This window comes from Schistosoma haematobium, chromosome 4, assembly GCF_000699445.3.
Source record: "Schistosoma haematobium chromosome 4, whole genome shotgun sequence".
Taxonomy (NCBI): Eukaryota; Metazoa; Platyhelminthes; class Trematoda; order Strigeidida; family Schistosomatidae; genus Schistosoma; species Schistosoma haematobium.
In genome coordinates this window covers 27290612-27306727 of record NC_067199.1, presented here as the reverse complement: position 1 = coordinate 27306727, position 16116 = coordinate 27290612, and the positions used below count along the sequence as shown (strand labels likewise).

At 30.0% G+C, this 16116-nt stretch overlaps 1 protein-coding gene across 1 annotated transcript in view; it reads right to left on the bottom strand.

Annotated features, from left to right (window-relative positions):
* MS3_00007778 (uncharacterized protein) overlaps nt 1–12992 on the bottom strand; it is a gene marked incomplete at both ends in the record, with an annotated part of 76064 nt that extends 63072 nt beyond the window's left edge. Inside the window, 9 exons of the mRNA XM_035729863.2 lie at nt 325–448; nt 475–494; nt 2969–3150; nt 3793–3961; nt 6287–6616; nt 7742–8023; nt 8244–8622; nt 12754–12850; nt 12986–12992. Coding sequence (XP_035585348.2) covers nt 325–448; nt 475–494; nt 2969–3150; nt 3793–3961; nt 6287–6616; nt 7742–8023; nt 8244–8622; nt 12754–12850; nt 12986–12992 — 1590 coding nt within the window. The remainder of the gene's footprint in view (nt 1–324; nt 449–474; nt 495–2968; nt 3151–3792; nt 3962–6286; nt 6617–7741; nt 8024–8243; nt 8623–12753; nt 12851–12985) is intronic.
* Nucleotides 12993–16116: the final 3124 nt, after the last annotated feature.

Here is a 16116-nt window from a genome sequence, read left to right as displayed (position 1 = left end):
TCACAAAATGCAATAAATTGTTGTCGTGCTTGTTTTACTTAATTTTGTCAAAAGGACCAGTTGTAGGAAACTTACAAATTTGCGATAAAATAAAAGGTATGAAAAATGTTGTAACTTAATTCATCATTGTCGGTAAAATCTTTCTCTTCCCATATTTAATATGTAAATGTTCTCTCAATAGTGAATCATTTGTCGACGTTTTGTGATTTTTTTTATTCGTATGGCTTTAACTTTGCTTTTTGTTTTAGACAATGTTTTAAATGTACATAGATATTGTCATAAAAGATAACTAGGTTCATGAAAAAATGATGTCATATAACTTACACCAATAATCCTTTGCCTAATTCCAGTGCCAATATCTGTAATAGTTGCATAGCATATTTCCCCAAGTATAAACTTATTAAATTTTAGTTTTAGTGAATATGTTTGCATTGAATTGGATGGAAAACTGATTTTAAAGTTAATTTCACCAACTTTTTCTGTTTCAACTTGAGCTGAATGATTGTTTTCAATGTATGAAGCCTGAAACTATGAACAAATTTTTTTCAAAATAAAGGTGAGTTAAAGAGCGATGGGTACTCAGATTATCATTAGTTAAAAATGTCATTCATAAAATTTTAAATAGTAGTATATGGATCATCTAATTTAAGCTAGAAAGTAGTGTTTCAGTTATAGTTCAGGTCTGTTATCCAGTGTTCAAATTCATCAACTTCTTGTTAGATGCCTAATAATTATCAGTACATGATTACTGTTGTGTTAATTTATTTTGTTGCACACATTAAGAGTGGTCAAATGGTTAGTTGATTACTAACAATCTCGTTAAACTGATTATTTAAAAAAACATACATGATGATTATGTTAGTAACCATTTGAATATAGGTGTTTAAATTCTTTCCGGTACTTCTCAACAGTAAGGTTATAAGAAAATAACAATAATATGTTCGACGTGTAAAGATCATTTGTTTTATACTGTTGCGAAATAATGAATGTCCATCTAAAAACGGCTGGTAAAATTATAGTACTTTTATCAAATTAAAGTAACGTAATGTAAATCAAATAACTATAAGGCATTCTCATTACAACCAACTGAAAGTAAACTAATTGATTAAATTATTTGGCCATTTAATAGACAAAACTAAACAATCATGCAAAAAGTTACTAATAGAATTGTGAAAATGAAATGTTTAGTATTACGTATATAATTGTATACATACTTATACGGTTATAAAACAAAGCACATATGGATGACTAAGGGATGTTCATTAGATTCAAAAGTTATTGAGAGTTTAGTGTCGGTCTGTAGTAGTAAACCCATCCCACTACTTTATTATTTATCTGTTCACAGTAATTTAGACATTTGATCCACTATGTAATTTTCTGTGTGAGTCTGATTGAGCACATGTTAATTTTTAATCTATTCTCCCATTGATTGTAATACATAGACAATCAATAATTTATTCATACTTGATTAACACTTAAAAATATATATGGATTTTTAACACACACACACACTCTTGTTTTCACTGTGTGCTTGCTTCGTGTACACTTGCGGATTTTACCAACCTTTAACAATAAACTATCTCTATAACTGATGTTCGTGCTTTTGAATAATCTCCAGTAAATCCATAATTCTACTAGGGAATTCAGCCTCCATTAAATACTCAGTTAACGAGATACTATTTATTGGAGTCAGATATAGAGGACACTAGCCTCTACAGGTCACCGGATGCAAATGAAGAGAGAAAAAAAGTGCAGTGAAATATTCTTAAGTGTTATAGGACCTTCAGTACATTTATCATGTAATTCTAAACTGTACCCACTCAGTAGGCTAATAGATAACACCATAGGCATTTGAAGTGCAAGGCACTGGATTTTTGTAAACACCGTAATCCCGATACATCCTGATGATGAGTTCTAAATAGGACGAGGTGTGCTTCTTATCACCCTTTGCTAGTCGCTATGTATATTTATTTTAAAACGTGTCAAATGTATTATCAAGACAGTTCGCTCAATGTGCGCATATACCAGGAAAAGACTAGCAAAAATTCAGTTCTTAATATCAACGAGAAGATTGAGAACCTTACAAAATGCATGTTTTCTCAGTTTCGTATAAATCCTTACACCGTTAGGTGTTTGCTTTTCATGTTTAGTGATTAGCATTTAGTCCTGTATGAATGTCTTAGGTTCATGTCAAGGAATTTGAATTTTTTAATAAAATAATGAGAAAATCTAGTTTGAATTGACAAATAATTTTTGTGTCAGAATACACTGCTATAATAAATGGAGATCATAGGGTGCAATTCGTGATCACGGGAAAACTGGATTATTAAATCATAAATAAACCCTAATGTTAACTGAAGTAAAGGGATTTCATGAGAGTTACTTATTTGTGAATGATATTCATCACAGATTGATCTGTTTCAGTGCCATTGGAAATCTGAAGGCACTGGAAAACAGTTTCCCCTTAGTGTAGGATTCGTCAGAATTTAATGGTTATTTTACCTAATTTTGGACCTACTGAAGTTTGAAATATGTACTGTTAGACGCCAGTCTAGTGTTTATGGCGTTTAGGCTTTCTCCCTGAGGTTTAAAAATCCCAAGTTCGATCCCTAGTGGAGCCGTGAGTGATCATTGTTCACTTTGGTATTTTATGGTTACTATGATATATCAATTGAAATGTTGGTTTCCACTTGTGAATGGGAATGTATTTCTATAGAATTCAAGTATTAGATTTATTCTACTACGAATATTCATATATGTTCACCATGAATCGATCCATATCCTTATGACTTTATACTTGTAATAAAAATCACATCGAAATCTCGTATTTTGCATTTGTTTATGCCATTTATTTATTATCAATCTATTTATCCTATCTCCATGAACTACATTCCGTGATTTTTATTCATTATTTGAAGTGTTTTGAGTTAAAATTCTTGATATGACAAATTACCTAAAAGAGACATACCTTCCCCTTGTCATTAGAATTTGCAACAATCGGTATATTACATTCTTCATAGATAACTTTTCTGTTAGAAGCGTGAACACGAAAACCAATTATCACTCTAGTTGACGGTTTATTCAATATTTGTATATAAACAACCAACTTAACAGTCTTGCTTTCTCTTGAAGCATGGTAAAGAAGTCCGTCTACATTTAAAATATTGAGAAATATTCCAGTTATATACAAAAAAACAATGTATTTAAAACTAAAATGTCAAATCAACGATCTAGGGGCTCAGTGGTTTGCCAATAAATATGACCGATATAACCGATGTTTTATTTAGAAAAACAACCTTTGGATTGATCTCAGGTGGAAGTAGTGTTAATATATTTTCACAAGACAGACTGAAGAGAGAACGTTCCTAATAACTCAATCAAACTGAAACATTAAAAAGCTGTCCATCATTTTCAGACGGAGTATGGTAAAGCATTAATGACAACTTGATATTTTGGATATGTGTGAAAAAATTAGCTAGAAACAATGATAGGAAACCAGATGTAAAATATCCGCCTGAGACATTTAGATGAATAGCTGTCATTTTATAATGTGCCTCTATTTTGACTGTTTAGCTACAACAGCAGAATCGTGATTTGCTTGATTTGTTTAAAAACAAAATGGTCGGCTTCATAGGGTGATTCACCTATGATCTAAAACCTGGATCTCTCAGAAGATGTAAATTAATTGTTTTCAATATTATGATCAATCAAAAATTAGAGTGTGAGAGCAGGAAAAAAATGAGGATGCACCTTGAACTTAAAAGTCTAAACACAACAGCTTACAGGTATTACGCAGTTCTTCGACAAACATATCAATTCTTTTAGTGATAATTGAATCACTCAGTACTTCTTCTTGAGTAGTTTTCATCATAGATTTAGCCTCATATTTATTGAATCCCTCACCTTTTTCTAAATTCAATGAAGCGATTGTTGCCGATTGACCTACTGAATAAACTGAAAACTAAAAATATCATGAATAACAAAAGAATCTGTAACATGAATTTACTAAGTATTCAAAATCTAAGCAAAACTTCATTGAAAAGAGTGTAAATACTCTCTAAATATTGTATATTCAGTCAAAGAGAAATTTAATGACTGAACTACTGAAATGATCAGTAATTTATTGGTTATGAATTAACAAATTCATTTGTAATGTTAAATGTTTTTCAGATTATTTCGGATTAAATTCACTTTGATTAATTAGCTTATAGAGTAGTTTCATCATCGATTAAATGTACTAAATATATTATAACATAGATATTAAGATCATCAGTATTTGGATGAAACTAATAAGTGTTTGTAAACCGATTTCAAAGAGTTTAAGGCATATTTAGAAGCGTTTTACGAAACCTGTTAAATATATGATGCTCTCTTATAAGACCGCATTGTTCATAAGTTATCCTCTTCGCATGTGCCTTAGTGATATGATGAACTAACATGATTTATAGATTAGTGATTACTAGATATAAACCGATAACAAACTGTTGTAATCACATCCGATTTGAAAACAATCCAAAAACAGAAAGTATGTTCGTTCAACTATTAAGTTTGTCACAATAATCTTTTTCTCTTGTAAACGCTTTGAAAATTGAAACAACGCAAGTGAGTTTTCCCTTCATGAAATAGACGTATTTCCAGTTTCTTATAAACATCATTTTGATATAATAAACTGGAAATCATTTAATGAAACGCACAGTAAACTATAAATGAATTATATTCATCTGAGCACGTATAGATAACGTAAAAATACATCAGTTGAACATGCTCTGTTAAAAGTTGTCTTTCATCCTACTTTAACAGACTTGGTGGACATTAGCATACCTAATACATCTAAAGATAGCTCTTATCACAGAGCTAAATGGAAGCAAATTATGAAATTATTCAATCTATATACACGAGTCAATAAGATGTTCGAATCCAGTCAGGTAGAAATCTATAAATCAACTATTTCTACACACATTCCAAAAGAATTACTTTCATGATTCAAACAATATATTTTACAGAAGAGAAAGAAATTATGACGGAAATAATAACTTCCTTCTCATTTTCTTCAGTTTCTTTAATTGATTTTATTTTACTGATAGTACTAACAGATTAATTGAATAATTATGAGTAGACCTATGGAAGAACTACAAGTTGAAATATATTTGTTAACGTCAAAATAGAATAATGTAAGTTTAATCTCTATCTGTTTAAATAAAATTAAAGCTTATCAAGCATGGATTAGAAAAGTGTGTACATATTACGTTTTAATAAGTGATTGTGTGGTGAATGCTACTTATATCTGTCGACATAAGTAATATGTCACTCCAATCGGAAGTGGGAAACCTGGGATCAGAAGACTATAAATGTTGTCTTGATGGGAAAAGGAACGGATTTAGAATGGGATTGTAAATCGGGATAATCACACAGAATGTGAAGGAAAAATGATGTATGGTTCTCATATTTACCAAGATACAATTCGTTGTCTCTCCACCTACTTAGAAAGCAAAATAACGTTACATATTAGAACCAGCTATATTTTATTTCGTTCCCGTAGACGAACGAGATTACCAGCATTACGTACTGTAAAACGACTGATTAAAAAAACATTACAAACGATGTCAAACGATAGAAAACTTATCATCGGATAACTTCATCAGTGATCATTAGACATAATAGGTTTAAATGAATACCTTTTCGTAGCTAAAACATAGCTAACCACTCCCCTCTATGTAGAAAGTAATGGACACGATAGCATGCAGTAATAATTAACTTATATAACTGTAAAATACAGTACTCCAAAAACATGTCATTCAGTCAACTATGGTTCCTTTGTTAAGTTACTGATGAGAAAATGCATAAAAGTATGCTGGTTAGTTGTATTATTCCAAGTAATTTGGAATCTTGTAAAATATATCAATAATAATGGTACAATGTTTGCACAAGTGTAAGTTTCAGTATTGTGTTTATCTCATAAGCATACTGTTTGGCTCTGAATTCTAATTAGTTACAGAAGTCATCCTTTCGTACAGTCTAAGCACCCAGAAATAATTACTAGTTTGTAGTTCTTGAAGTAAAATGTATTAATTCAAGTTAATTATATGAATCTAAAAATAACCTACACCATAAATTGTATCTAACATTTAAATGCAAATTTTATCATTCACTATTCATAGCCAGCTCTCATTCTCTCGTTATTTTTTACAGTGCTGCTGGAGAACAACTAAAGACGTCTTCCAGAAAGGATGTTTCCAAAAGCAAATAAGATGACAAGCATTTTTCCCATATGAAGAATATAACTCACAGTGTAGTTTTCATTTAGGATTGGTAAAAATACATCCGCAGTCACAATAGTGATGTCGGTTGGTACCATCTTCTTTGGGTACGAGGAAATATTGAGTTCAATTGGAAGTGTTGGACATGTCTTCGAATATATCATTCTGAGCAAACCAATCAATACTAAGTCCTTCGTTCCCAAAAGAATAACGGCTTTCAGTTTTGCGTCCACAGGCAAACTAACAGTTTCCAACATTATCATAGCAAATTTCAGATATACACTAAATGGATCGGGTATTGGACTCATTGCTTTTTCCACTTCTACGTTTTCAAATTCCAATATGATTTGTTGAAGTTGCTAAAATTAAACAAAAACAAGATGGCATATTTATGGTACATGTTGAAAATCTAGCTGAAGAACTAATCAGAAATATATCCTTTTATAAACGATGTGTAGATGACATCCTAGTTATGTGATAAAAAGGAGGATATGAATTGTTTATTGAATAAACGTGACGCTCTTTAAAACCATATCATTTTTTCTGTGAAGAAAAAAACCAAAAAGCTTACTTCCTTAGACATACTTATAGGTAGAGGAGCTGACTCAATAAAAATTACCGTTGGAAATCTGGAAGCACTGGACGGTCGTTTCGTCCTATTTAGGGGCTCCTCAGCAGTGCGCATCTACGATCCCGCCCGCGGGATTCAAACCCAGGGCCTTCAGTCTTGCGCTCGAGCGCTTAACCTACTGGACCACTGAGCCGGCATCCAACGGTGTTAGTGTCTAACATCAACCAATCCACTAAACGGCCGTCCAGTGCTTCCAGGTTTCCAACGGTGATGTAACATCAATCGGTTCATGATCTCAATCAAAAAAACTTAATAATCTCCACAACATCTATACAAATGTATATACTGTTTACAAAATTTAGTAACTATGATAACAAGTCATTATTACTGCATATTTTGATCATTTTGACAGTAAAAAACGTTACTGTTAGTTTTCATTGTTTAAATCAAGCAATCTAGAAATGAAGTTTTGTAATATGGTTAATATTACGATAAATGTGTCATTATTTAAAGTTTACTTTTATTCTATTATTGTTAGTTGAACTAATTGTTTTCACCAAAGATTATATACATACAATTCCATTTTGTTATTTATGATCGTACCATCCTTTGATTTACTTATATGTACTTGTTGCTAACAATGTTCTGCCACAAACTTTTTATCAGTAAATTATTAATGTTTTATCACATATTGAAATGAAAATCATATTCCGAATGGAACAGCTACTACTAATTACGTATTATTGTTTATGTTCAACGTAAACCAACAAATAAATGAATTAGTATACAGTGGTAGTTTACTTTGAAATGACTATAAATTACTACTATACATAGACTAGAAATAATTTAGTAAAATAGGTAAATTCCAAGTTTAACAATATTACATAGAACATTAAAATAAAAATAAATATACCTCCGAATCATCAGGAGTAGTTCCAAGATGATTTAGTTTAGTTAAATTGATTTTACCTATTTTTATATGGTGACCAATAAATGAAACCCCAAAATATTTGACGTAGCCACAAAGATCATTAACGTATCTTGGTGCTAATAATTCAATATGAACATTGTGGTTACCAGGCGGGAATATAATCTTCGCAGTAATTGACCATGCTTGACCATGACAAACATTCTCTGTAGGTTTGATGTCCTCTCGGGTTAATTCAAGTTCAATAGGATGTGATCTGATAAATGACTTTAATAAATTTAACAGTGAGTAATACATACATAAGTAAAATGTAAAAATAAGTAATTCTATATTCAAAGCATTTTATTAAAAAAACGTTAACAGACATATCTGTTGTATGTAATGGTATAACTCACCGAAATTGAATTCTAAAGGACATATAGGTTAGATTATTTTATGTTACGGAAACATAAGGCAATATGAAAACAGGTAAACTACATTGACTTACACGTGTAGCTATCTTTAATTTTGGCATTTGTTTTTCAACCTTTTCAGGGACGCGATCTCGTTCATCATAACCAGTTTTGCTGTTATGGTTTCCACTTACGTATTCATCTTTCCATGAGATAATAACCGACGCACTGTCTGAAAACTTATCATGATCAATACTTTTTACAGTGACACTTAGTAATAGTGTTTTATCTTTTTGTTTTTGCCATAGTGATTGACTTGCACGTAGTACACCCGTACTGCTGTCTAGATATATTGGTAATCCAGAAGAGTTATGTTCCAAAGTGAATTTAAGTTTTCTGCATAATATGAAAGGATTCATCGATTTAACTAGTGTCAACTGACCAATAATTTCTTCAGAAGTAAGTGGTATCATCCTTTTAAGTTGAAATTTGAACGTATTTGTTACGAATTTCGGGATATCTATAGTTTACAATATAAATTTTTTTCATTGTATAAAAAGTTACCGATTTCGATTGTTTTATTATACTTACTACTTATTAGTAAAAATAAACCAGCATACATTTTACAGATAAGTTATTGTAGTCATCAGTAAGTAAGATAATACATGTTTGTCGTCAGACAATATACGTGTATACTATCTCAGTAATATGAATTTAAACCGAAATGTCATTTGAGAACTATTTTTTTAAGCAGATGATAACTATTATATAATTAAACCGTCTTCACTTTTCGAAAGTAACACTCCATTATGTCAACAACTTACATTTTACACCAGGAAGAGCTTTTTTCCAACTTTGAGCAGACTAGGGTTTGTAAATTCATTTCAAATATATAACAGATTAAAAAGTACTTCAATAATTTAATACAAAAGAGTTACATAATAAAAGATAGACATTCTGTAGAACAATATAAGATGTTAGAAAGTGTATGATGCACTTACTCATAGGACACCTTTTATATCCTATGATTTTCCCGAACATATTTTGTTGAATATTCATTACTAGTATAGTTATATGTATATAAGAATAGAAGGGAAATAATATTATTAAATGGCTAGATGACTGAAAACATTTCATTGAATAGACTCATTGAATGACATTTTTTCTTAGTTTATGTTGAAAATAGCTATAAACATTTCATAACATAAGAAATTAATTGTTATCAGGATCAATGAACAATTTTCACAAAATCTCATTTTTCACTAAATCAATTAACGAGTAACGCACAGTCTAATTCAAATTTTTGTTTACAATTAGAAGATATTCTTTCAGTGTAATAAAGCTTTAATGAAGAACGAGTATTTTCCAAAGTACAAATGTTATATTAAAAATTCTTACCTGTCAATAGATTGTCACAGTTCTGTATATAACATTGATCATGTAAGCACTCACTATAATAAATGAAATTTCATATAATTTGTCATTAACTGAAATTATTTTAATAAAAATCAAGGTCACTTATTATGTAACGTATACGTAAGTCTTTAACATGATGAATCCAAGTAAAGTTTATCTTTACTACATATTTTACAGTTAACATGTATATTACTGAATAAAATATTGAAAAACTAGTCACTTCAAATATTAACAAATGAGACTCACTCATTCTTAACAATAATTTATCCTTAAAGTTCTTTTGATCTATTGTAGTAGAAATCTTTCTTAGTGAATCACAGATAACATTCATATTTGTGAGGATAGGACAAACAGAATAGTGGTTCTTCAATAAAATTTTATGCTCATTATCATTCTATAACTATCTCATCAATTATGGTAGATTTGACATAACACAATTTTATTTGACCCGTTCTAGTCACAATGTAGGCCACGTAAAATCTGAAGTTATATCAGTCAATAATTAATAACTTAGATATGGTCTGATTCTATTTATTAGTGTAAGACTAGCACTAAAATATCAAACATAATTTAATAGTTGAATCCATGTGTCAATTAAAGCTAGACCACCATGGAAAACCTGGAAGCACTGAATGGCTGTTTCGTCCTAGTATGGCATTCCTCAGCAGTGCTCACAATGGTGGCGTAATTTCTTAGATTGGTTAGGATTAGACATTAAAACTGTTGGATGCCGGCTCAGTGGTCTAGAAGTTAATCGCTCACGCAAGAGATTGATAGATCCTGGGTTCGAATCTCGCGGGTGGGATCGTGAGTGCGCACTGCCGAGGAGTCCCATACTAGGACAAACTGGCCCTCAAGTGCTTCCAGGTTTTCCATGGTAGTCTAGCTTTAATTGACTCATGACTATTAAATTACTAAAATCTTCACAAAACCTCTTTCTGATATTAAACACAAATGAAATATATTGTATTGTAAATACTTTTCAGTGTATTAGATAACAATGGTTAGTGTATACCTATAACATTTAAAACAAAAAATAGTACAAAAAAGTCACTTTTTATGAGACAGTCTTATCGTAAGACAACAATGTTACTAAATGTCATTTAAACTAGTTATACTTTATACAATAATATCTCTTCGAAAAATTTTATAGTTGTCCAGTGTTCAGAAGATTTTTTTGAAAATGCAGAATAAATCAAACACCGAAAAAAGTTTTTTTTTATATCTTACCTTAACAACTTCATAAGTAGATTGATATTTATGTCTATGAATTATTACTTACTTATCAGTTGGATAATAGTTTTCCGATGTCATATCTAAAGCCTGTACCAATGAGTCTTGAAAATTGTTTTTTTAAATGAATAAAATTGTACTATATACCTTCATTTATTAGTAGTATAAATAATAATAATAATAAATTGCGAACCATATAAGCATCTTTAGGCATAATTTAAATTTTATTTTTAAGATATGCCAACAGCTTTTATACTTGACACAACACGTAAATATAGTAATCAATCAATGGTATATATTATCATCAAATGTTTGTGTGTTATTCATTTGAAATAAAATTAACATACCTGTTTAAATATGAAGATTCATTCACGTTTACATAAATAATACCATGGTGATGTATTGTATTCAAACAGTATAAGTAATATTTGAATTCAAAACAAGTATTTATTTACATTCTAAACAAAAGAGACTATTAGACCAACAAGAAACTGTTTGTCTCATCATCATCATCATCATCATCATCATAATCATCAAGTTCACATGGATCAAATGTAAACATTTTTTATTAATCTATGATTGATAACTAACCGTTCCTATCATTGGATACAATAAAATATAAGCTATGTGAATTTGTAATTTGTTATTATTCACTTAAACTATTCTTCTGAAATATGTATTGTTGTTATTAGTACAATTCTACTTTTATTTAAAATGCCTATTTAAATTTGGTTATATATTATCTACTCTAAATGTTATTAGATATAATAAAAATAAATAGGAATGAATATTAAATAACTTTTTATTTAGTTAATAGAGATTGTTAGTATTCCTTTCATAAATGTTTCGGGTATTTTATATGTTAAATGTATTTTGAGGTGAAGTAAACGTAATAGTTTCAAATTGATAATATCATTTTGTTTCCTATGTGGTGTATGGTACTTATGTTGACATAAAAATAAGTAGTATGTAACATAAATCAGAAGTGGAATATGTGGCAGGAGAAGATTGAAAAGATTAAATTGTAGAGAACAAGGACGTAAACAGATAGTAATTTTAATACCAACAAAAATTACAGGACGATGAAGTTTATAAATGATAGTTGATGGAAGGTTTACAAATGAAGTATTTAATGTATGATTTTCATAGCTTAAAAGACATTCTGTAATTTCGTATTAAACGATTCCTTAGTCTTCCAACCTGTGTTCGTTAACTACATCCATACAGACAGTTTTCATTTGTTGAGCAAGTGAGATCATATATAATCAATTCTGTTTGCTTTATCTATTTAGAAAAAAACACACCTGAGGATACCGTTTGAAGTACGATTATTACATAATTAAGTTCGGTTTAAATAAGTTCAATAAATTATATTGATTTATAAGTAGTAAGTGATTTGCATCTCGTGTTTAGTTATGTCAGCAAAGTGTGAATCACTTTATGTCAGATATATCTTTTCAATCAGTATATAGCATTGCAGTAATGATTCACCATATATTTTTATTTTATATTTAACGGGATGTTTTAAAACTGTTCTGCTTGGTTATTTTCATCGTCATTTGGATTAAGTTATTATATAATAATTTCAACGCAACTAGGAAGAATTTGTGTAACAATTGATCATATCGTTCTTGTTGATCTAAATTGTGTAATCTATGTAAATAAAATTAGGGTTAAATGATGTTTATATTATCAGGTCAGCTTACTAAAAATATTGGTTGAAGTTAGACATTAACACCGTTAGATGCCGGCTCAGTGGTCCAGTAGGTTAAGCGTTCGCGCGCAAGACTGAAGGCTCTGGGTTTGAATCCCGCGGGCGGGATCGTGGATGCGCACTGCTAAGGGGTCCCATGATAGAACGAGACGGCCATCCAGTGCCTCTAGGTTTTCAATGGTGGTCTAACATCAATCGATTCATGATCTCGATCAAGAAATATTCTAATTTATCTCAGTAACGTTACATCACTCATTTTTACTGAACCAATTAACCTTGTGAATACTTTACCTAAAGAAATGTACGAGTGATGACAGCGATATTTACCGCGGTTTTGAACTTTAGTTGGTTAAAATTTAGTGATTGCCATCATAAACGTTTTTCGGATTTCATTATTATGACAAAATTAATATGATACTCTACATGACAATATTAATTACTGTAGGAAAATTTGCCTCAGATATCCACATTTACTAGACATATCTCACTGTTTCTTTTTAGTATGTTTTGAGAGCATTAAAGACAAATAAATCTGGAAAATCAAATCTTAGAAGTAACTTACGAGTACGATAAACCAATAAGTCAAAGCTTCTTAATACACAGGAAAAAATACCTACGCTTAGCAAATGAACTTATCGAATGTGATGTTTCCCAAGTTAATGTATTGAAATGCGAATATTTCTAGAAAATAACAACTTATTGTGCTAAACCTTTTTAATAAGTGATTAAAGCGTAAACCTTGTAAAATTTAGGCTAAAATAAGATTTTATTTACATTTATGAAATTTTAGGAGACATAGTTTTTCAATTTTCATTAAATTTACATTTTAGAAGCCATTACGAATTCAGACGAAACTATTGCTCGACTCCTTATTTAGAAATAACTGTCAGAATCTCATATAATAAAGTGGTAATTACAGGGATGTTAAATCCACATGATATTCAGGTGACCATGTGTTTATCATATAAAAAATAGATTACCTTTTTGAATCCCATTTTTATGCAGAATTAACAGATACTATGACTACTATGAAATCATATTCTCAATCAATAAATTGAAGGATAATTAATAAAAGAGATAAAAAACTATTTTAATTATGAGGAATATGTACTAATTTCTTTTTATTGATTTAGCTAATTACGAACACAAAAATACATCATCTATTAAACGGAAACAACTGCACAAAAAGCGAAAGAGGAAACTTTTGTGAATAATAAATACACATAACTGAAAAATGCCCATTATATTAAAACACAATTGTATGAACGAAGAATATTCTTTTCAATAATTTATTTAATATAAAATGTTAACTTGAATCAGTTTATAAGCGAAATGAAATTGTGCGATAAATGATCAGAATAAATATGATCAACATGGGGTGCGAGAGAAAATAATGGAAAAAAATCGGAAATTACGTAATATGTAGAATAATATGAACTAGGTCAGATGTAGTAGATTTAGGGGTGGATATTGAATAAATTCCTCAAACGGTTATCAAGTGTAAAGATAATGATAACAATAATAATAATAGTAATAATAATAATAGCAATAGTAATAATAATAATAATAAGTTTGGGACATAAAATGAACATTAATCAGATTATGTCGCCATATTATAAAATTAATTATTAACTAGTTGGCCCCAAAGTTGGCCAGGGTAAAATACACATCAAACATATTATAGGTTTAGATTTTCTCTAAAACATCATACTGACAAAGATCCTTTAGTGTTTTTCACATAATATTTGACTAGTGCTTATTTTCAGTACACTAATATTTAAACAAGTTAAAAAAGGTAGATGTTTGATTTGTAATGTACTTATTCTTAGATGTATGAATAATGAACCTGCGTATTGCTGCTCTAGATTAAATTAATTTTATGCCACAGCGCAAGCATTCAAATTTCCTAATCGTAATAACAAAAAGTAATAATAAAACAAAGGAATGTAGAGTGAAAATTGAGTGTTTTTCATCAGCTGTTATACGTTTTCACAATAAATAGAAATAAATAAACAACCCAGCAAAAACATCTGTTAATAGAAGTACAACCAAGTGATTGTTTATTATTTCTTGTTATGTTTAAAAAAGGTAAGCTAAACTGGTTGTCAATAGCAATATATCTATATATTGTGTATAGTATTAACAAATAAATAGATATATGCATATATTATAGCATTAATAATAACTACGGAATTCGGTTTTCAGCAAAAATATACACCTGTATAGAATAAATATTTGTTGAAATTTAGAAAACATTATTAATGTTATAACCAAACCAAGGATAAACGAACGGTAACTGCTAGGATCTATTTATGGACTGTTATGATATATATATATATATATATATTCTTATCGTATAACTATTAAGTAACTAGATTATATAAATTTATGTTCCTTTTATCACAAGCTTTTATTTGACCTATTGGTTGTCATTGTATGGTTTACTATTCTTAATTTATTTCCAATTTATTAATTACAGTCTCTTATAATCATATCCACTTAATCTTGCACAATTGCTGTTTTTATTTATGGTGTGATGTAGTCTGAATGGCTTGTATAACAACCAAGTATGTTTGAAATAAATGATTCATATATCGGAAGCTGTGTTCTGGACTCAACAGGCAAGACTAGATGAGAAGGAAGAATAAGGACTTTTGGCTGCCAGTTCTGGTCAATACGTCATTGGTTTGGCAAAGTACTAATATTGTATTTGTCGTATTCCGATTGGCGATCTTGTCACGTGATAATTAACTGAGCAAAAGCCGCAACAAATAATATTCAAGAACAATTAGTTGACTATAATAGATCTGTCCTGCTGCTCTTTGGAGCTAAGCTGTTATCAACTTGATTTATTTCTAATATAAGCTGAGGGTAATTTATTGAATGTCACCGTAGAGGAAATTTCTAATCATGGGCCAGGACAAATTAACTATATCCAACTATGTTGGTAATTATAGGCATGCTAATTCCAGAAGTTCTGCGTTGAGGAGTAGATGTATTTCATAGATAACTACTATAGGTAATCAATCATATTGGTTAAATATGACGGTTTTTTGATATTCAAACAGGTATTTCGTTAGCATTGTGTTCCCATCTAAAGTGCTATATTTATTTTATTTTGTTATTATATCCAGTCGTATTCTAAGCATCAATATGTGCAATTATGTTCCTTAGAATAAGCTGGAAGTAATTCACTAACCATAACATATTTATTAACGAACAGCTCATGTGGTTCAGTAGAATGAATCAATATTTCTGAGGCTTATTTACAGGAGTTATTTAAAGCATCTCAACTGGATGATTTAAACATGAAAAATTCATTGTCTTTCTGAACACCACCATCAGTACATGTTTTGAAAAGAAGTGAAATTGTACCACAACTTATTGTGTTGTCTTAGATTTTCATTTAACGCTGCCCATAAGTGTTGCTATCACTGCATATTTATCTTGATTGTTTTCTCCTCAGGATTGATCTTCGGCTCTACAGTTATTTATCGCTTTATTTATTAACTTACAGATGTACGCTTCGAGTTCAGGGCTTTTAGAAAAGTATCTGGTTTTCTTTTTTTCCTCCTTCTAACATTTTGACCAATTCCCAGTTAAAT